The sequence below is a fragment of the Mobula hypostoma genome, chromosome 2 (assembly GCF_963921235.1).
Source record: "Mobula hypostoma chromosome 2, sMobHyp1.1, whole genome shotgun sequence".
Taxonomy (NCBI): domain Eukaryota; kingdom Metazoa; phylum Chordata; class Chondrichthyes; order Myliobatiformes; family Myliobatidae; genus Mobula; species Mobula hypostoma.
In genome coordinates, this window is record NC_086098.1 from 10,397,609 (window position 1) to 10,421,324 (window position 23,716).

A 23,716-nucleotide genomic window follows, 5' to 3' on the forward strand; every position below is an offset into this window, starting at 1 on the left:
GTACAATATCACTTATCAATTCTGAATGTCTCTCTGCTAATTAAGAGAAAAGTCGTATAAGCCGGTTTTTTTCTAACTGCTAAAGACAGTTTACTTCAGTTCAAAATTTCCTGTTCAGTCCCAATTATTCTTTTAGCTAGAGGTTACTTATATTCAAAATGATTTTTTTAATATATCCTCAATTCCTCATTCCCTCCTTTTTATCATTTCATGATAAATCTCCGGGCCCAAAGGCGCATGTTCTCCTTTTTCTGCCAGAATGAGATCAAAGGCCATCCGGTTCTGTAGGACTGTTTGCTGGATTGCAATCATTTCAGAGGATATTTCTGTTACTTGGGCCTGTGTTTCTGTCAGGGCCACTGCAATATTATTGGCCAGCTCCTCAAGTGCTACTGCCAAACTGATTATCTCTCGTGAATTCCTGGCTACTCCATAGGAGGGAAAAACGATCATTAGAAATTGTTCCGTCTCAGTTATAACTATCAGGTGGGGTACTAAATAACAACAACCTTTGCTGGGACTTTGTGGATCCCATCTGCTGGCAGTTTCCCTTGGGAGCCATACATAGGGCCAATTTCCACATACCCAGTGGGTGCTATTTACTGGTTGGGGAGGGTCTGCAGTGGTATCGGTGGTACAGCTGCTATTTCCCAGAAAAACTTGCATCTTCCCCCCCCTGGAAGTTAAAGTAACAGGTGGCATTTACTACTCCGCTGCTGGGCACCTGCAAGTATGGCCAGGATGCATGTTTCCCAGTATAGGAAGTTCTGTTTGGTGGGGGCCTGAGATACCATCCCTCAAAACACTGACAGCCACAGTCATCTCTGACTGGACCACAGTTCCTCACCTCACTTCCCCGGGTGTTATTTGAGAAAGCCCAGGCTGAAAATTCCTCACTGGTTGAGTGGGATTACCAACATTGGGATCATAGTTTTACCATGCTGCGGAATTTCGGAACAAACCCAGCAGGCCCCTAGTTCTACCTGTTTGGCATAGGTGTGACAGAGAGAACGGTGTTGTCATGGGGGTCCCCGGATGCTGGGGTGAGTCCTCTCAAGGCATAAGCACAAACACCACTATCAACCAATACATTTTCCTTTAGTCCAAGAGTCCTTCTTCTCAGTTCCTGCAGTAACACGGTTGCAATCTATTTGATGTATCCACCGAGATTGCCCCTTCAGTTTCACAGCCGTGGGAGTGGTCAGTTACACCTGATATGGTCTTCTCCACTGAGGTCTAAGTTTCCCTCGATCCCAGTTCTTGACCAGGACAAAATTCCCAGGTTCTATGGTGGGATAGTCACTCCTCTCTGCGGGGTAGCTCTCTTCCTTGTAGCCTGTTGTACCTGTGAATGTAATGCTTGGAAAATTTTGGTTAGTTGGCATATATATATTTTCCCATCTCTTCCCCTTTACGCTTCAGAGTGCCATTGGCTTTCTCCACTATGCCAGCAGCCCGTGGGTGGTGTACACAGTGGAATTGTTGCTTGATAGCTAGTTCGTTACATACCCCTTCGTTTACTTTCACCACAAAGTGTGAGCCATTGTCAGAGCTCAGCGTCTCTGGCAGGCTGTACCTGGGAATTGTTTCCCATAATAATACCTTCACAACTCATAGCAATATTATTGGTAGTTGGAATAGCTTCAGTCCATCTATTAAACACATCTATAATAACTAAGCAGTATCTATAGCAATGTACTCTAGGTAATTCAATAAATTCAACTTGTAGACATGAAAAAGGTCCACCTGGCAAGGGAGTTGTACCCGGTGTGCAGGATACAGGTTACCAACCATTCCCTCCTTTTCCAAATGTGTACAATTATGTATATACTCAACCAATATTGGTTAAAAACTGTGTAGGAGCACAAACCTGTCCCGCTAGGGTGATCCAAAAACATAGGTCAGGGTCTTTCTGGCACCCCATCTGGGACCACAGTTTGCACTCCTCCTCAGCGGTGTCCCCCTGAAAAATATGTACCTCCCGCATGTCTGGCAAACCCATTCTGCTTAAGTCTTGGAACCCAAGGGGACTACAACTACTGTGGATTGTGCTGCACTTTTCACTGTCTAATCTGCTAACATTGCCTTTAGTGACCTGGTGGGGCAAGCGGATGTGGGCCGCACATTTAATAATGACCATAACTTGAGGTAGCTGTAGAGCATTGAGTACAAAGGTGGCATTACTAATGGGGTGGCCAGAGGAAGTCTGGAATCCCCATGTTCCCAGAGAGCTGCATAGTCATGTACAATTCCAAATGCATAACGGGAGTCTGTGTAAATGTTGGCACTTTTGTCTGTTGCTAGGATACAGGCACAAGTCAGAGCAAACAACTTGGCTTTCTGGGCGGAGACAGCTGCTTCAAAAGAGGCTTACTTCACTGTCCATCACTATTGTTTTCCTGCTGGATCCACAAAAGAGCTTCCATCCTCATAAAACGTTGCCTCGGGCTTGAGGGGGTATTGCGGAATGGATGGGAGAGTCTGTCCTCCTTTCACGGTGATCCGGATGGGGGGCGGGGGCGCAGTTGGTGCGGCCGACTTCGTGGCCTGAAATTGCCCAGAGATGGGGTACAACGTCTTGGGTTCAGTCAATATTAAAAGAGTGTCTTACCAGATGTCTCATCTTCACCTCAGACACCTTCCAGTATTGGAGTTGGCCTGCGGGCAAATCTTGCCAGTCTCCCTTGGTGCTGGAGGCTTATTTCGTCAGCATGTAGGCAAGAAACCCTAGGCTCTTTGGCTTGAACCCAGGGCAAACCCTAATGGTGGAATGGGGAACCACCAGTCCTGTCTGTCGCCAAAGGAAATCCGGAACTTCAGCCAGTAATGCACTGCCCTCTCTTCCTTTAATCTCTCCAATCACTGTGACTGGGAACTTCTGTCCTTCGAGCGGTGCATAATATTGACTTTCCTCAGTGTTGCACCCCGTAGAGTCATAGCACAGGGTCACATGGGGTCGACCACTGGCAGAGGGGGTCCAAACGAAGTGGAGTCCGGGTTAAGTGCCCACCACTGGAAGGGTCGGTAACTGGAGAAGCCCTCGGTTATTCACAAGTCCCAGGGTGATACCCTTGTCTGTGCATAGAATCTTGACTTCCAACAGACAGAGCAAGCCTCTCCCTGCTAGATTACATCCCAGACGGGTGGTGGCTGTAAATGAAACCTCACACTGGGTCCCCCTGGAATTCTACCTGCAATGACTGGGTACGTTCCGTGCCTTCGAACCCAGACAGAGTGATTGTAGCGTCTGATAGCTGGAATCCCTTTTCTAATGCTATTTCCTGATCGAGTGTGGATGTGGTTACCCCCATCTCAATCATAAACGGAATTGGAATTCCAGCAACTTATGATATTATATTGGGCTCTTCCTGAGGGGTGGTACTCATGGCAGGAAGCGACCTTGCCTGTTACTTTCTAGACAAGTTGTCCCCACCTGTCCCTTGGTAGGTTTTTGTTCCCATTTCTGATCCCCAGATATAGCCCGCTCGCATCCTTCTTCCCGCTAAACATATTCACCTTTAATATTAGTTCCCTTAGAGGTTGATCGGGATTCGAAAACTGGGTCCTAATATGTCAAAGCTCGTCGCATTCGATTTCGGTCATTGTCAGGCTAATCCATATTATTTGTTTTAATCATGTTGGCTAACTTGGTTAACATTGGAGCAGTAAGGCATTAAACTGGGGGGATGGATTCCCATTATTAAAGGTAAACAACAGGAATTCTGCAGATGCTGGAAATTCAAGCAACATACATCAAAGTTGCTGGTGAACGCAGCAGGCCAAGCAGCATCTATAGGAAGAGGCGCAGTCGACGTTTCAGGCCGAGACCCTTCGTCAGGACTAACTGAAGGAAGAGTGAGTAAGGGATTTGAAAGCTGGAGGGGGAGATGCAAAATGATAGGAGAAGACAGGAGGGGGAGGGATAGAGCTGAGAGCTGGACAGGTGATAGGCAAAAGGGGATACGAGAGGATCATGGGACAGGAGGCCTAGGGAGAAAGACGGGGGGGGGTGACCCAGAGGATGGGCAAGAGGTATATTCAGAGGGGCAGAGGGAGAAAAAGGAGAGTGAGAGAAAGAATGTGTGCATAAAAAGGAGTAACAGCTGGGGTACGAGGGGGAGGTGGGGCCTAGCGGAAGTTAGAGAAGTATTCTCCGTAACTTCTGCCACCTCCAACGGGATCCCACCACTAAGCACATCTTTCCCTCCCCCCCTCTCTCTGCATTCCGCAGGGATCGCTCCCTACACAACTCCCTTGTCCATTCGTCCCCCCCATCCCTCCCCACTGATCTCCCTCCTGGCACTTATCCGTGTAAGCGGAACAAGTGCTACACATGCCCTTACACTTCCTCCCTTACCACCATTCAGGGCCCCAAACAGTCCTTCCAGGTGAGGCATCACTTCACCTGTGAGTCGACTGGGGTGATATACTGCGTCCGGTGCTCCCGATGTGGCCTTTTATATATTGGTGAGACCCGACGCAGACTGGGAGACCGCTTTGCTGAACATCTACGCTCTGTCCGCCAGAGAAAGCAGGATCTCCCAGTGGCCACACATTTTAATTCCACATCCCATTCCCATTCTGACATGTCTATCCACGGCCTCCTCTACTGTAAAGATGAAGCCACACTCAGGTTGGAGGAACAACACCTTATATTCCGTCTGGGTAGCCTCCAACCTGATGGCATGAACATTGACTTCTCTAACTTCCGCTAGGCCCCACCTCCCCCTCGTACCCCAGCTGTTACTCCTTTTTATGCACACATTCTTTCTCTCACTCTCCTTTTTCTCCCTCTGTCTCTCTGAATATACCCCTTGCCCATCCTCTGGGTCCCCCCCCCCGTCTTTCTTCCCGGATCTCCTGTCCCATGATCCTCTCGTATCCCTTTTGCCTATCACCTGTCCAGCTCTCGGCTCTATCCCTCCCCCTCCTGTCTTCTCCTATCATTTTGCATCTCCCCCTCCCCCTCCAGCTTTCAAATCCCTTACTCACTCTTCCTTCAGTTAGTCCTGACGAAGGGTCTCGGCCTGAAACGTCGACTGCGCCTCTTCCTATAGATGCTGCCTGGCCTGTTGCGTTCACCAGCAACTTTGATGTATGTTGCTCCCATTATTAAAGGCTTGTTCTCCTGCAAAAGTGTTGTAGCAGGCCACAAATCACTCCCAATAGTCAGGTCCCGATTCCCCAGGCTTAGGTTTGCATTCAGGTACTTTAGTGATGTTTACAGGTTGTTGGAGAGCCCCCTCCAAGACTTGAATGATCTGTTCATTCTCATTATGAATTCCCGCCTGTAACTCCTGATAGGTTTGATGTCTTAATTCTGCCTTCCATTTCTGCCCCTCATCAACTGAGAGAATCATGCAGAGAGACTGAATAAATCTTGCTGGGTCACATTATACATTTGCATAGTACTGCGAACATACTGAGCAAACTGTGCTGGTTCTTCTTTTCTATCTGGGGCCTGATTCATGATCATTATCATTTCTTGAGGCTTCCAGGGTGCATACACAGGAATTACTGAGAGCTGTCCCCCCTCTGCTGCTCATGGATTGGGCAGCATTCGGGTGGGCAATTGTCTTTGTAGAGCCATTAACTCTGGGGATTTATTGGATTCTTCCCTCCCTGTCTCAGAATAATCCTCGTTATTCCTTTCCTGGATCTCAGGGAGCATCCCCTTCCCTGCTGCCGCTGTTTTACCTCGGCGGTCACCATATCTGAATACCGGGAGGATTGGGGTTCGGGAGCACTGGGTGCACTTGGACCCTGATAAGGTGGGGGGGGGTGTATGGTGGGTGTCCATTCCTCATCGCGGTCACGGTCCTCAAACGGGGTCGGTATGCCAGATATGGGTTCAGGATCCCTTGTTTCCCTATTAGTTTGAACTTTAGACTGATGATCCTGCCCTTCTCTCCTATCTAGGCCGGTCTTGGTTTGCTTATGTCGTTTTTCCTGCTCTCGTTTTCGGCACCCATTCACACTCCACTTTTCGCGTCTCCCGACTTTTTGGTGTTCCTTCTGCCGTACATCCCTTTGTCACAAGCATTATTCCTCCAACTTGCTAATAATGTACTGTTCCACTTTACATCTGCCTTATCCGTCCATTCCTCTATCAGCAATTTGCACTTCTTTTCACAGTTCTTTTTCCATATTACATTTACTGCTTGTTCACGAGGTAATATCCCAGGTTCCCCCTAGTGGCCACATTTTGTTCCCCAATTTCTTATTCAGCGCTGCATTCAACATTTCGCAAACCTTTTTCCTTGTATGGAAAACTCTCACACATATTGTGTAGGGCTGTTCCTGGACTGAGGTAGGTTTTTTATGGAGTGGTGTGTGTGTGAAATGGGTTGCCAGACGTGGTGGTAGAGGCAGATATATTAGGGACATTTGAGAGACAAATAAACATGGGTGAAAGAAAAATGGCAGACTATATTAAAGAAAAGGGTTAGTTTAATCTCGGAGTTTATTAAAAGGTTGGCACAAGATGATTGACACACGCACCTGTATTGTGCTGTACTGTTTTATGCTTTAAGTGAATTGAGATCTTTCAAAGTTGTAGTTAGATCATGATGCATTTTCCCAGATACCTCCCATAAAATCCTGTGACTGAATCCATCCAGTCCTTGAGATTTGTCATTCTGTCAACATTAGTTCCTTTATTACCATAATTTTGCAATATGAGACCCATAGTATTAATATTAATACGGTAGTAATAGTATTACTACTATTAATAGTATTTAGTATTAATTTTTCCAGCATGTACCCTATTGCAAATACTAATGAAAATCAATGGTTCAACCACAAACACGAGAATATCTGCAGATGCTGGAGGTACTCAGCAGGTCAGGCAGCATCCATGAGGAAAAATTAAGCACTGACATCTTGGGGCCAAGAAAAACACACCCACCCCCCTCCCCTTCATGATTCAACCAGTTCTCTCCCTTCCCCTCCCCCCAATCTTTCTCTTTATCATCTTTAGTTGCTTTCAAGGGAGTTGCATTGGCCACCTTTACCCCATGTAACTCACCTATTTTATTTATTGATTCGCCAGTCCTGACGAAGAGTCTCAGCCTGAAACGTCGACTGTACCTCTTCCTAGAGATGCTGCCTGGCCTGCTGCGTTCACCAGCAACTTTGATGTGTGTTGCTTAGTTATTGATTTTTTTTTAATATTCTGCAATTTTTTTCATGCCTTTCGTAATTACTCTCTGGTTTGGCAATTATCGTACCTTGTTAAGTAATTATGCAAATTATTGACTTTTTGTATATTATAGACGGTACACAGTGGAACTGAATGGGTTAGTATACATAATAAAGTTATCTTCACTGCTTCTTCCCAACTGCTTCTGATTATGTAAGTAAGTAGTAATACAATCTTTAGTTTTAATTTTTTTCAGTTTTCAAGAAAAAAATGTCTGAACTCACACCAAGAAAGAGGAAATGTAGTTCTTTTACAGATGATGGGTAAGCTGTTTTTTTTTAAAGTTTATTTTTACATTGAATATTCTGCAAATAGAGAAGCTACTTAGCATTTCAAGAGGTGAGAGCTATTCAAGCCTCACCTCTTTTCCTTTTATTTTATCAATATTATCCAATGATATCTGTAAATATACTTGTATCTTTTTTCTCAGTTATTTAATCTGATATTGGACTCTCCTCATGTTGTTTTCTGGAATCAATGTCATCAATGCCCTCTGATTGGTTGCTTTGCTTAATTTATTAGTAACCATCAAACATTATTGCCTTTAATTTTGTTCCTTTCCACATCTGGAAAAATTCAATGTATTCTGTTTTTCAAAGTCTGCTGTTATACATTTCAATAAAAAAACAAAGACTGCCTTTTTTTTAGTCCTTGTAGAAATAACTTACATTTCTGAAGTTGTTCTTATATACATTCAGAGGCCACTTCTGGGTTCAGGAGGTCCCGAGTAAAGTGCTCTCTGAATGTGTTTCTGTATGTTTGTGGTCTTCTGTTACTATAGCCCGTAGACTTCAAGTTTCAGTATTTCCTGCGTGCACAGAAGCTCTTCTGCACGCCACGGTTGTAAGGCATAGTTATGAGTTACTGATGCCTGCCTGTCAGCTTGAACCAGTCTGACCACTCTCATTAATAAGGCATTTTTGTCTACAGAACTGTCGCTCATTGGATATTCTGCTGGTTTTTTTTCCCATCATTCTCTGTAAACTCTAGAGACTGTGCATGAAAATCCCAGGAGATCAGTTTTTGAGATACTCAAACCATCCCATCTGGCACCAACAGTCAAAATAATTTCAAAGACAACTGAACATCTTGACCAGTGGTCCCCAACCTCCGGGCCGCTGACTGATACATTGTCGAGAGGAATGCAGTGGTGCAGCGGTAGTAGGAATGCACCCAGCACATCTTTAATGCCACCCGGCACCTAATTAATTAACAGCAACACACATCAAAGTTGCTGGTGAACGCAGCAGGCCAGGCATGTGTGTTGCTTGAATTTCCAGCATCTGCAGAATTCCTGTTGTTTGCGTTTAAAAACCTAATTAATTAGCTTGTTTATTTCTGCTTTTATCTTAAAGATGTGCTGGGTGCGTTCTGACCACCGCTGCACCACTGCATTCTTCGCGGCAATGTATTGGTCCGCGGCCCGGAGGTTGGGGACTACTGATCTTGACAATGTCTGTATGCTTTTATGCATTAATTTGCTGCCACTTGATTGGCTGATTAGATATTTGCATTAACGAGCATGTGTACAGATGTACCTAATAAAGTGGCCACTGAGTATATCTCTGTCATTTTCCCAGTGCTTCCTTGGCTCTTTTTTTTTGATCACTGCAGTGGAGCAGTTCATGCTAATATGGTCACGCCTTTACCTGATTGCCTGATGAAGAGAAAGCTGAATAATCATAGAATTTGTGACTATGAGCCCCCTTCAAAAGTAACACATCACAACAAGAGAAATTCTTCAGTGAAGTTAACATTTGAAGTGCCTGAAATTGAATGTGGGGAAGCTTCACCAGCAACTTTGATGTGTGTTGCTTGAATTTCCAGCATCTGCAGAATTCCTGTTGTTTAAGCTATATTGTTTCTAACAGGCTTTATTATCACTCACATATGTCATCACTTTTTTTTGCAGCAGTACAGTGCAATGCATAAAATTACAACAGTACTGTGCAAAGGTGTTAAAGTCTCTAAAGACATTTGCACGATACCGTATATCTGTTCTAGGCTAAATGGAATTTGCTGCGTCTTTATTGATCTCGCTCATTGCCAAAAACGTAAAATCTTTCAGTCTTTAATCTAATATAAAATTAAGTATTTGATCTGTTGTTATTAACTTTGTGTGAATTATTTCCAATGAACTCTGCTACCCAATTGATGAGAAAAGATTGAACGATGTGCTCAAATGTATTAGAAAAGGGTGGTTTTATCTATTCTATTCAAAGAAACTGTGCCAACACCTTTGCTTTCTGAGGAGGTTAACAGAACACTAATGAACTTCTACAGTCGTACTGTTGAAATTATCCTGACTGGTTGGATCGTGGTATGGTGAGCGATTTGAATGCAAGAAGCTGCAGGTAGTAGTAGATTCCACCAAGTACGTTAGAGGCACAGCCCATGTACCTATAGGAGGCTCTGCCTCAAAGAGGCACATCATAGTCACGGTTGAGTTTATTGTCACATGCCAGGACCAACAGGCTCCGGGACAACTTCTTCCACCAGGCCATCGGACTGATTAATTCATGCTGATACAACAGTATTTCTATGTTATATTGACTGTATTGTTGTATGTGCTATTTATTATAAATTACTATAATTGCACATTTAGATGGAGATGTAACGTAAAGATTTTTACTCCTCGTGTATATGAAGGATGTAAGTAATGAAATCAATTCAATGCACAGGTACAATGAAAAACTGCACAGGCACAGCACCATAATGGCAGGATTCACTAAAATAATTAATCTTTTCTTTTTACAAGAACATAATGAGAACAAAAAAAGATAGTTTTGGTGCAAAGTGATCAATCTGGTGTTGCAAAACTGTAGTATCAAGGTTGCACTGACTGGCTGAAGAGAAGTAACTTGGATTGTTTATGTGATGCTTTTTAGGTCCTTGTATTCAGCTACTTTTTTAAAGTTTGGCTTGGAAAGATTTATTTAAATTAGTGTCTAGGTTAGATGAGTTGGATGGCTGTAAGACTTTTGCCAAAAGAATGGAGATTATATATTAGTGCTACATCACAGTGATGTAGAGATGTACATGTAGAAGTGTAAATTCATTTTACATTTTAAGTAGATTTGGTTGTTTCTCCTGATGAGATATCCATATACAGTTCACCTTGCACCACTTAAATAGTTTGGCATAGACTAGAAGGGCCTGTTTCTATGCTGTGCTTTTCTATGACTCTACTATTCACGGGTCATAAAACAGTACAGCACTGCTCTGCTATTACTGCTTACAGTTCAGCTGTTACTAAGGTAAGTTGCTGCTGGAAGTAAATGATGGAAATGCGGGAGGGGATGTACCCTATGGTGGGGGAGTCTCTGACAAGAGGCCACAGCCTCAAAATAGAGGATGTCCATCTAGAACAGAGACGAGTAGGAATTTCTTTAGCCAGAGAGTGGTGGATCTGTGGAATTTGTTGCCACTGGCGGCTGTAGAGTTCAAGTCATTGGGTATATTTAAGGCAGAGGTAGGTTCTTGATTAGTCAGGGCATCAAAGGATACGGGGAGAAGGCAGGAGATTGGGGCTGAGAGGGAAAATGGATCAGCCACGATGGTGGAGCAGACTTGATGGGCCAAATGGCTTAATTCTACACCTATATCTTGTGGTCTAAATTGCTTTATTGTAAAATGAAATCACTGATTGAATTTAATGTTGTAAAGATTTGCAGTAAAATGCTAATTTATGTTTATCTGTATTTACAGTCACGATTATACTCCCATCAACTCTGCAGTAACGGGAATGCCGGCAAGAAAAAGAATACTTAATTTTGATAATGTTGATTGTTCATTAAAAATATCATCACCTAAGTTAAGAACCTCATCAAAGTTACTATATTCTAAAAATGATTGTCATGGTAAAGAAAATCATTTTGAAAACTGTGCCTTGCTACATATGTCTATTGATGAAGAACAAGATGATTCCCAGGAAATCTCTAGACTGATCTCCAATGGAAAGGACACTGCACATAATTCTGGTGTATCTCCAAAGACTTTTTACAAGAAGGAAAAGCAGCTGTATCTCATCCCCCTCGAAAGAAAATTGATCAGTCGGAATAGCCTTTCCAAGTCTGTCACTGCAACTCAACCATCTGAAATAGAAAGTAAAAAATCTCAAGCAAAGAAACGCTTGAAAATAAAAGAAAACCTGTCTAAGGTTCCAATTTCTAAAATTCCATTTGATTCAAAGAAATCGCAGATGAATAAGAACGAAGTTGAATCTGATGTCATTTCAAAACAGACCCATCTGAAGGAAAGTGTGTTTTATGGATCTAAGACCAAAATACTGACTTTTAATTCAAAAATAAATGGTTTGAAGGTACAGCAAAGACCTAAAATACAGAAAGGAGCAGCTTTCTTTTCTACCGGCAGAAAAAGTCAGCCTTTGTTCAAAAAGAGTCTTCCAGACAACAAAGCAATTTCATCTGATTGCAGAATCCAAAGTAAGAGCAATGATGAAGTGTCTGATCAGAAAGGTCTTCCTCTGGGCGATTACAGCAATAAATTGAATGATGAGGTTAATGGCAACAACTTTAAAATGAAAACTGAACCAAATAAGCAAAAAAGAGTCGAAACATCTGCACAACTACCTGCCGGTGTACTCAGAGCTTTGCCTACCACAGAGTTGAGGGTGGTAGTTCAGAAAATAGAATTGAAACAATCCAGTTGTCCAGTTTTGGTAACCATGGAAAAAGCACTGCAACAGAAAGGTTCGACAACAGAAGTAAGGCTTACATTTTCTGTAACATTTTGGCTTTTATAAACTTGTACTGTATTTAGTAAGTCTTTACCTACAATTCTTATGTGGCTCACGAGGGATGTATGACACGTTGGGGATTTTCTTGTGTAATTACAGCAACTTGCTGAATGGGCAGTGTTTTGTATTTGTTTAGCAATAAAGCATGGAGTAGGCCCTTCTGGCTCCTTTAGCCCCACTGCACCAGCAACCCCTGACAAACCCAAGTAACCGTGATCACAGGGCAATTTACAAAGACCAGTTAATCTACACAGTACACCTTCGGACTGTAGAAGTAAAACTGGGGCACCCAGAGAAATCTCTCGCATTCATTCCACTGGGAGGATGTACAGAGACTCGTTACAGAGTGGAGCGGAATTGAACTCTGGAGCGCCCTGGGCTGCAATAGCATCGTGCTAACCACTGCTCTACTGTGGCGCTGGAAAAGGTGATGTTTTTCTACTTGTATTGAGTCATAAGTACAGAAAAGTGAAATGAAAGCTGACAGCTCCAAGTTCGTGGGCCAGAATTTATGCTTGAGTTTGGACAGATGCTAATTACCATAGCTTTCCATTTGGTTCTGTTCTGTCAAAGCGATTATTTATTGACGTACAGTGCGGAACAGACCCGTCCACACCTTCGAGCCACACTGCCCAGCAATTCCCCGATTTAATCCTAGCCTAATCACAGGACAATTTACAATGACCAATTAACTTACCAGCTGGTATGTCTTTGAAATGTGGGAGGAAACCCACGCCATCACAGGGAGAATGTACAGACTCTTTACAGACAGCGATGGGAATGTATTAGAATTTGAATTTGTTCTTGCAATGCACCTTTGGCCACCTTATATCCTGATCAAATCATAAATTCTACACCTGAGAGTGCTCAAGTACATACTTTTTATAAATGAAAATTGCTTTGTTTACCTCTATTTTATCTCATGTGTTAAAAGAGTGAAAATACTGGTGTTTTGGAGCAGAAAGAAGAGCCAACAGCCCTGAATGGAAATATTGAAAAACATGAAGGTAATTTTTTTTGTTCGTGAGCTCAGTGTGGAGTTAAATGTTTTGTTTATTTAGTGATACAGTGAGGAACAGGTCCTTCTGGCTCAGCGAGGCGCACTGCCCAGCAACCCACTTACTTAACTCTAGCATAACCACAGGACAATTTACAATGACCAATTAACCTACTAACCGGTATGTCTATGGACTGTCAGAGGAAACTGTCATGGGGAGAATGAACAAACTTGTTCGAGATGGTGCCAGATTTGAACTCCAATATCCTGAGCTGTAATAGTGTTGCACTAGCCGCTATGCGCCTTGTTGTGTTAGCTTTCAGCAATAATTATAAAATGGGACTAAAAGTTGCTCTGCGATAATTCTTGCCTTGGTCTCGGGTGAAATATGATTTTTCATTTTTCACTCGAGAAAGGGATGCATTAAGTGATGCAGAGATATAGATAGGTTCAGTGAGTGGGCAAGGGTCTGGCAGATGGAATACAATGTTAGTAATATGGGGTTATCCACTTTGGGAGGAAAAATAAAAAAGCAGATTATTACTTAAACGGTAAAAAAAAAAATTGCAGCATGCTGCTGTTCTGAGGGACTTGGGAGTACTTGTGCATGAATCGCAAAAGGTTGGTTTGCAGGTGCAGCAGTCTATCAAGAAGGCAAATGGGATGTTGGCCTTCATTGCTAGAGGGATTGTATTTAAGGGCAAGGAGGTTATGCTCTAACTGTATAGGGTATTGGTGAGGCTGCACCTGGAGTACTGTGTGCAGTTCTGGTCTCCTTACCTAAGGAAAGATATACTGGCTTTGGAGGTGGTGCAGAGGAGGTTCACCAGATTGATTCCAGAGATGAGGGGGTTAGACTTATGAGGAGAGATTGAGTCTCCAGGGACTGTACTCGCTGGAATTCAGAAGAATGAGAGGAGATGTTATAGAAACATATAAAATTATGAAAGGGATAGATAGAGGCAGGAAAGTTGATTCCACTGGTGGGCGAGACTAGAACTAGGGCACAAATTTGGGGAGTAGATTTAGGATGGTGCTGAGGAGGAACTGCTTATGCGTTTGGAATTCTCTGTCCAATGAAGCAGCGGAGGCTTGCTCAGTAAAGATATTTAAGACAAGGTTGGATAGATTTTTGCATAGTAGGGGAATTAAGGATATGGGGAAAAGGCAGGTAGATGGAGATGAGCCCATGGCCAGATCAGCCATGATCTTACTGAATGGCGGAACAGGCTCAACGGGCCAGGTGGCCAACTCCTGCTCCTATTTCTTATGTTCTCTTATGAATATCATGGATGAGAACCTATCAGAGGTAGTATGGACTCAATGTATAGAGTAATCCCAACTAAGTGTAGATTCACAATTGTAAGATATAATTTCTAATTTTTTGTCAAGCTGTAGGGATGGCTGCAAGTAAACAGTTGCATGAAGCCTGAGGAAGTCGGACACAAAGAGAAATGACATTGTTATTTCAGAATTGAAACTAAGATAACCAAGTAGCTGAAGGCTGGGGACTGTTAAGTGCAGAACTGTTGAATGATGTCAGATGATAGCAATGAAGCAATATTAAATGAACAAGGTATATAGGGTCCCAATATTTAATCAGAATGGATTCATATTAGATCAATTATAATTTAAATAAAATCTATTTTGTGGGTTGGAAAAATTCTAGTTCTATTGAAACTCAAGCTGAGTTTTTAAATTTAATTGAAAATCCTCTTATATGAGGATACATTTCTTGCAATTATCATTACTGAAGTCGTAGTGTTAGGTTTTGTTATTATGCTATTCCTTAGTTAAGCACCTTTGTAAATGCATATTTTCGACTTTTAGGTTTATTGTCAAGTGCAGCTGTCTACCCCATTTTCAGTACTCGTCCTGGCAGTAAAAGGTATGGTTAACAACAGGCCCAAGTATGTACTCTTGGCAGCAAGCTTCTGCTGCTACAACGCCTTTGATATATTAGCACCTTTACTGTGCATCATACTTCAGATGTTGTCTATATAATCCCTATGTGTTTTGTACTATCCTGAGCAATAAACCATAATGTTCTGTTAGCTTTCCTAATTACCTGACATATTATCAATCTGCATTCTGGTCTTATGCAAATCGTGCACTGGAGTACTCGAAGCTTTTCAATTTAGAAGCTCTGCAGTCTCTCACTGGTGAGATTTTTTATTTCAATTTTCTTGGCAAAATCGATAATAGTACATTTTTTTTGCTTTATAGTCATAAAGTGTTGAAGTTATAAAGCACCAAAACTGGCCATTTGGTCCTCGTGTCTATGTCGCCTCTTGCACCAATCTATGCTAATCTCATTTTCTTGCGTTAAGTTTTGTAGTGTTTGATACCATCTAGAAAATTCAAGTACTTATCTGGAAGCCTCTTAAAATGTTGCCTTCCACATCTCCTCAGGCAGTACATTCCACCTATAAGGGGATTTCCTCCCTAAACCCCTCTAAATTCTCTGCCTTGTAAACCTATGTACTCTTTTAGTCCACCCACTCAAGGGTTTTAAAAATACTATCTATCCCCCTCATAATTCTATCACCCTAATATAATATCTCCTTATAATCTTAATGCTCAAATCCAGGCCGCATACTGACAAATCTCCTCTACATGCTCTTCAGCACAATCACATTTTCTTTCCCTCATGGATGGTGACCAGATCTACACACAACACTCCTGTCTTAATGTTTAATAAAGCTGTAATATTATGTCCCAACTTCTGTATGCAATGTCTAATGAGGACAACCATTACATATGCCTTCTTCACCAGTTTATCCTTCTAGACTGGCACTTTTGAGGAATTTGTGGACATGTAACCCAAGGTCCCTATGTTCATCGGCACTCTCTGGGGTCCTCTCTTTATGTGTCTGCCCTACCCTTGTATGCTTTCCCAAAATGCATTGACTATCAATTGTTGAAAGGCCTCAATAGAGTAAATGTGGATAGGATGTTTCCCATGATAGGGGAGTCTAAGACCAGATGGCACAGCCTCAGAATAGAGGAACGTTCATTTAGAATGGAGGAATTTCTTTAGCTAGAATCTAGAATTCATTGCCACAGGTGGCTGTAGAGGCCATGTTTTTCGGTATATTTAAGGCAGAGGTTGATAGATTCTTGATTACTCAGGACATGATGAGTTATGGCTGGGGTTTGCAAGTTTTGTTTCTTTTTCTTTTTGTGCAGTGGGGAGTGTTGATGTCTTTCTTTCAACTACTATGGTTTTCTGTATTGTGGCTATCTGGAGAAGATAATTCTCCTAGTTATATTCTGCATACATACCTTGATAATAAAATTAACCTTTGAACCTTTGAAAACAATGAAAAAAACAGAACGCTTGGAAGAATTCAGCAAGTCAGACAGCACCTATGGAGACAAACATAGCAAATTAACATTTTGGATTAAGTCCCTGCATTGGTACTGAGAGGGACCAGGAAAGATTGCCGATATAATGCAGAACGAGGGGGTGGGGATAAGACAGAGACTGGTGGGTGATGTGGGAGCCAGATAGGGAGGGAATGAAGGCCAGATTGCACCAGCCAGGTGGAAGGGATGAGAAGATGAAGTAAATGGTGGTACGATGGAGAGATAAAATGACTTGGATCCAGAAGCTTGCATTAGGGTTACGGTTAGTGTTTCTTCCATATTGCTTTCTTGGTTAAGCTTTCTTCCATATTGGTTAGACATGACTTGCCACACACAAAGCTACGCTGGCTATCCCTAAGCAGTCTCTGTCTATCTAAATACTCGTGTCCAGTCCCCTAGAATACATCCAATAACTTTCTCACTACTGATGTCAGGTTCATCAGCTTGTATTTTCCAGGTTTATTCTTAAAGCCTTTCTTAAACAGTGTAACAACATAGGCTGTCCGCTAATCCTTTGGTATCTCTCCTGTCACTAAGGATGATTTAAATATCTCTGCTAGGGCTCCTGCAAATTCTGTACTTGCCTCCCACAGGGTCTGAGGGAACACCTTGTCAGGCCTTGGGAATTTGTCCACCCTAATTTGCCGCAAGACAGCAAGGACCTCCTCCTCTGTATTTTCTGTAGACTCCATGACCTCGCTGCTGTTTTGCCTCACTTCTATAGACTCTGTGTCCATCGCTCAAGTAAACGATGGTCACCATGCTATAGTAACAATATTAGATTATGAAGACACGTAATCCCTTTTTATTGTCATTTAGTAATGCATGCATTAGGAAAAGATACATTATTTCCTCCAGTGTGATATCACAAAACACAGGACAAACCAAGACTGAAAAAACTGACAAAACCATATAATTATACATATAGTTACAAGAGTGCAGAATACCATAACTTGATGAAGAAAGTCCGTGAGCACAGTAAAGTTCAAAGTTTCTCAAATGTCCCACATCTCATACGGACGGAAGAAGGAAGAACTCTCCCTGCCATGCCGACCACAATCCGAGTCTGAGTCACCCGAAAACTTCGAGCTCTGATCAGCTCTCCGACACCGAGTACTGAGCGCCATCTCTGTCCGAGCGATTCAACCTCTTTCTCGGTCGCCAAAAGCAGGCAAGGCCGGGGATTTTGAGGCCTACCCTCCGAAAGATTCCCGACCACACAGTACCGACAGCAGCGGACGGGCGTTTCAGAAATTTCTCCAGATGTTCCTCTGTGATTTCACATCTGTCTCCATCAAATCAGAATTGTCCACGGCCCCTATTTAACAGATACGACATCATTTTTCAACGGAGAGCTGCGCATGCAATATTGCCTGGGATGAAGCAATTAATTTATAAGGAGAATTTAGAAAAGCTAGGTATATTCTCCCTAGAGCAGATGAGAAAAAGATAGGGCAAGATGTGGTGTACAAAATTGAGGGATATAGAAATGGAGAATATTTTCCTGAAAATGGAAAACTCAGTGTTCATCTGGCCTCACCATTGCAACATAACCTCCAATTTCTGTATTATGTGCCCCAACTAGTGAAGGCCAATATCCAATTAGCCATGTTATTGACCATCTAGAATCTATGGATTTGTATTCCAAAGTTTGTCTGTTTCTCAATTCTCCCTAAACCTTTACTGTTCATGGTGTAAGTCCTAGTCTCGTTAGTGCTCTCAAAATGCATTGATAACTGGAGAGTAATACAGATTAAACTCAATCTGCCTATTCCAGCCTAAGACTACCTTTCACACTATCAACAACTCTTATCAGTCCTGATGCCACCTGTAAACTTGCTGATCATGCCATCCTCTTCCAAATCATTTACATATATTGCAAAGAACAAGGGTTCCAGCACTGATCTTTGTGATACACCACTAGTCAAAAACACCCAATAGCAAAATGAGGGATATGGGACAAATGTGGGGAAATGGAGTAGGTTAGGTGGGCACACTGGAGACTGCAGATGCTGGAAATCTGGATTAACACACAGAAAATTCTGGAGGAACTCGTAGTCAGGCAGAATCTGCCTCCTCTTCTGCCACGTTGGAGCCAGATGCAGAATGGAGGAGCAACACCTCATTTTGTCCTGGTAGTCTCCAAACTGATGGCATGAGCATCGATTTCTCTAACTTCCAGCAACCACTGTCCTGTTCCTCTCCCCCCTCCCCACCCCCCATGTTTCACGGCTTCCCATCACCTTCACCTTCTGTCCTCTGGTTCTTCGCCTCCTTCCCTTTATTCCATTATCTACTGTCCTCGAATCAGATCCCTCCTCCTTCAGGTCTGCCTTCCCCACCTATCACTTTTTAGTTTCTTGCATTATTCTCTTTTCCTCACCTCTTCCCTTTTCCTTGTCCCCAAAAAATATGGAATTTAAGAAAATAAAACCAATGCATCTATGGTTACATAAGCCACTTCTTTTACAATGTGTAATTGTTCCTGTGCTGGACTGTTTTATGGTGCACCAAAAGCTGTCAGGACCCAGAGACTTTGTTAACCTATTGCTAACAATGTGCTCAGTGCCACTGCCCCGATGATTGTGCTTTTCCTGTTTCTTCATCTTTCTAATGTGTATCTACATTGAGGATTTGTTTTGTATCGTCCATATCGTAAACAAGCAAAATTATCTGCTTAATTCTCCCTCTCCTTTTCCATTATTAATTCCTCTCACTCGCTGCACGTAGGCACACTGCTGCAGTAGAAGCAAGTTTGTACCATTGAATTGTGTGAGCTTTTTGTATGTAAAGCTGTGAATTGTTAGTTCAGATTACTGAATTTTGGTTTCACATGTATTATATAAATAATAACCATCTTCACATTTGGGTGTCACCTTTGTAAAGGGAGGTGAAGAATCTGCCGAGTAGCTGAAATTCAGACCCTAAATTATTCATATGATTAGCATCACTAACGAAAGCACTTGCAGAATTTTTCTATAGCCATAGAACTAATTTATTGTTGTTCCTGTCTCAAGATCCCATGTCTGCATGTCTCTTGTATATTTGTATTCAGATTGAATTTTCTGTAGTGTTTCAGAAGCATACGAGTCATTCCATTTATTCTAGTTCAGCTGGCCTACATAGGAGTCTTCCAGTCCGGAATGTGAATGAAGATGATGTCAGTGATTTTTGAATTTACTACAGTATTTAATTTCTAGGACCCTCAATGTAATTTCTTTCTATGTAGGTGTGAACTGCAAAAAGAAGAAAATGTAATTGCTGGGTCCGGTAATTTTGTTCCTCTTCCCAAGATGCCTTACCATGCACCTATACTGAAAAACAAGAAGAAAGATTATGATAAAGTACATAGTGATCAGCTAATAATAGTAAGTTCGAATTTGCTTGATTTTCTAGAACAAAGGGCTAATGAATGATTTTTACCTAAAAAAAAAACATAAATTGGAAAAAAAGCTTTCTGCAAAAGGAGGTTCTCTGAAAATTAATCTCTCTCCAGAAAGGATTGAAATTGAAATTTACTTTGAACTTTAAAAAAAAAAAATCCTTTTGGGGAAAATAGGTCAGCCAACAATTTAGTGAACTGTTTGTGCTTGCTTCTTCCCATGTAAGTTACTCCTGTACATGCCTAGATATATTGCAGCTTCAGGACTTGCTGAGTGACAAACTGCTATATCAGTCGCTCTACTCTAATCCTGAACTTCACATTGAGGCCAAAGGCAGATCCCAATCTTGTTGGGATTGCCCAGTATTATACCAAGGAATTGTCCTGATTTTCTACGAGGTTAAACCTAGAAAGGTTCAGGCATGTTGTTCATTTGATTCTTGGCCTAAATGATGACGGGTGAAACAGATTACCTTTATTTGTCACATGTATGTTGAAATATACAGTGAAATATGTTTGATTGTGTCAATTATCAACACAGTTTGAGGATGTGCAGGTGGCAAATATAGATGTTGCTATGTTTCTGGCACCGACGTAACGTGCACTACTCACTAACCCTAACTATGTGGGAGGAAGCCAACACAGTAATGGGAAGAATGTATCTGTTCTGATCTGTTCTGGGACCTCTACAGACAGCAGCGGGAATTGAACCTGAATCACTGGCTCTATAAAATGTTGTGTTAACTGCTATGCTATCATAGAATAAGTTGTTAAAGCTACTTATTTCAATTGAGATTAATACTATTTTTGCAACATCTTAATGCTTTAATCATCCTTAATTACATAACTTTCAGTAGCTCATAAATATCTCAGAATATCTGATAGAGAATAAAGGTCTTTCCCCAGCTTTGTCTTCTGCCAAAGGCTGCCAGGACATTTCACGGTTCATCCTTAAGACTTTGCAATATTTGCCCTACACATCTGACCTAGGTGAGCGGCCTGAGATTTAATACCCAGTTTTGTCACATCTTGTTGCTTAAAACAAAAACTAGAAGCTGCTTTTTATTCTTCAGGTTTATTTCCTTTTAGCCTGCTGGGTGTACGTTTTTGCAACACAGCTATTACAGAGATCAAGTAAAATTATTCTGCTAATGAACAGAACTATGACATAAGTTTCCTAGAAACATTCAAAGCTTTGCTGAGTTTGAGAACTATTATACTGCTTACCCTACTGAGTTCTTGCAGCAATTAGTTTTTTGCTCTACTTTCCAGCCTCTGCAGTCTCTTGTGTCTCCAATTTATTTGAGATTGTTTTTTTTTTCCTGAGAAACTGGGAGAAGTTTGTCAAACGATATCCTTCTAATACCATTTTTTTCCTGCTGGTTAATATTAAGAGTGCAAACTCAGTTCCAAGACAAGGTACAAATTGGAGTGGGAAATCAGTTATAAAATCATAATGAAGCAGACTGTCCAGTTGTGAAATGTCAATTCATCATTTTCCTTTGTAGAGAGACTGCCTGATCTGCTAAATTCCTCCAGCATTTTATAGTTAAAGTACAATACAGAAACAGGCCCTTTGGCCCATGTAGTTCATGCTGAAACTATTTAAGATGTCTACTTCCATTGATCTGCACTGGGACCATTGCCCTCCATATCCCTACTATCCATGTACCTACCCAAACTTCTCTTCAAATCGAGCTCCCGTGAGCCACTTGTGCTTGTACCTCATTCTGCATTGTCATGACCCTCTGAGTGAAGAAATTTTTCCTCATGTTCCCTTTAAATTATGAGGCTATAAGGCTAGAACTTGCGGGTGTGAATTGGGATGATGTTTTTGCAGGGAAATGTACTATGGACATGTGGTCGATGTTTAGAGATCTCTTGCGGGATGTAAGAGATAAATTTGTCCCAGTGAGGAAGATAAAGAATGGTAGGGTGAAGGAACCATGGGTGACAAGTGAGGTGGAAAATCTAGTCAGGTGGAAGAAGGCAGCATACATGAGGTTTAGGAAGCAAAGATCAGATGGGTCTATTGAGGAATATAGGGAAGCAAGAAAGGAGCTTAAGAAGGGGCTGAGAAGAGCAAGAAGGGGGCATGAGAAGGCCTTGGCAAGTAGGGTAAAGGAAAACCCCAAGGCATTCTTCAATTATGTGAAGAAAAAAAGGATGACAGGAGTGAAGGTAGGACCAATTAGAGATAAAGGTGGGAAGATGTGCCTGGAGGCTGTGGAAGTGAGCAAGGTCCTCAATGAATACTTCTCTTCAGTATTCACCAATGAGAGGGAACTTGATGATGGTGAGGACAATATGAGTGAGTTTGATGTTCTGGAGCATGTTGATATTAAGGGAGAGGAGGTGTTGGAGTTGTTAAAATACATTAGGACAGATAAGTCCCCGGGGCCTGACGGAATATTCCCCAGGCTGCTCCACGAGGCGAGAGAAGAGATTGCTGAGCCTCTGGCTAGGATCTTTATGTCCTCATTGTCCACGGGAATGGTACCAGAGGATTGGAGGGAGGCGAATGTTGTTCCCTTGTTCAAAAAAGGTAGTAGGGATAGTCCAGGTAATTATAGACTAGTGAGCCTTACGTCTGTGGTGGGAAAGCTGTTGGAAAAGATTGTTAGAGATAGGATCTATAGGCATTTAGAGAATCATGGTCTGATCAGGGACAGTCAGCATGGCTTTGTGAAGGGCAGATCGTGTCTAACAAGCCTCATAGAGTTCTTTGAGGAGGTGACCAGGCATATAGATGAGGGTAGTGCAGTGGATGTGATCTATATGGATTTTAGTAAGGCATTTGACAAGGTTCCACACGGTAGGCTTATTCAGAAAGTTAGAAGGCATGGGATCCAGGGAAGTTTGGCCAGGTGGATTCAGAATTGGCTTGCCTGCAGAAGGCAGAGGGTGGTGGTGGAGGGAGTACATTCAGATTGGAGGATTGTGACTAGTGGTGTCCCACAAGGATCTGTTCTGGGACCTCTACTTTTCGTGATTTTTATTAACGACCTGGATGTGGGGGTAGAAGGGTGGGTTGGCAAGTTTGCAGACGACACAAAGGTTGGTGGTGTTGTAGATAGTGTAGAGGATTGTCAAAGATTGCAGAGAGACATTGATAGGATGCAGAAGTAGACTGAGAAGTGGCAGATGGAGTTCAACCCAGAGAAGAGTGAGGTGGTACACTTTGGAAGGACAAACTCCAAGGCAGAGTACAAAGTAAATGGCAGGATACTTGGTAGTATGGAGGAGCAGAGGGATCTCTGGGTACATATCCACAGATTCCTGAAAGTTGCCTCACAGGTGGATAGGGTAGTTAAGAAAGCTTATGGGGTGTTAGCTTTCATAAGTCGAGGGATAGAGTTTGAGTCGCGATGTAATGATGCAGCTCTATAAAACTCTGGTTAGGCCACACTTGGAGTACTGTGTCCAGTTCTGGTCACCTCACTATAGGAAGGATGTGGAAGCATTGGAAAGGGTACAGAGGAGATTTACCAAGATGCTGCCTGGTTTAGAAAGTATGCATTATGATCAGAAATTAAGGGAGCTAGGGCTTTACTCTTTGGAGAGAAGGAGGATGAGAGGAGACATGATAGAGGTGTACAAGATAATGAGAGGAATAGATAAGAGTGGATAGCCAGCGCCTCTTCCCCAGGGCACCACTGCTCAATGCAAGAGGACATGGCTTTAAGGTAAGGGGTGGGAAGTTCAAGGGGGATATTAGAGGAAGGTTTTTTACTCAGAGAGCGGTTGGTGCGTGGAATGCACTGCCTGAGTCAGTGGTGGCGGCAGATACACTAGTGAAGTTTAAGAGACTACTAGACAGGTATATGGAGGAATCTAAGGTGGGAGCTTATATGTGAGGCATGGTTTGAGGGTCGACACAACATTCTGGGCTGAAGGACCTGTACTGTGCTGTACTATTCTATGTTCTATGTATGTTCTAAACCTCACCTTCCACCCCTAACCCATGACTTTTGGTTATATTCCCACCCAACCTCAATGGAAAAAGTC

General features: G+C 42.3%; 1 protein-coding gene across 3 annotated transcripts in view; it reads left to right on the forward strand.

Annotated features, from left to right (window-relative positions):
• Positions 1-23,716, forward strand: part of esco2 (establishment of sister chromatid cohesion N-acetyltransferase 2) — a 32,726-nt gene that overhangs the window by 791 nt on the left and 8,219 nt on the right. The window contains exons 2-6 of one of the 3 annotated variants that reach the window (XM_063070080.1): positions 7,398-7,464; positions 10,910-11,927; positions 12,895-12,967; positions 14,788-14,845; positions 19,556-19,694. In XM_063070080.1, coding sequence (XP_062926150.1) covers positions 7,412-7,464; positions 10,910-11,927; positions 12,895-12,967; positions 14,788-14,845; positions 19,556-19,694 — 1,341 coding nt within the window. In that variant the 5' untranslated portion in view covers positions 7,398-7,411. Of the gene's footprint in view, positions 1-7,381; positions 7,465-10,909; positions 11,928-12,894; positions 12,968-14,787; positions 14,846-19,555; positions 19,695-23,716 lie in introns of all 3 variants that reach the window. The other 2 variants (XM_063070098.1, XM_063070090.1) reach the window with 2 other exon arrangements.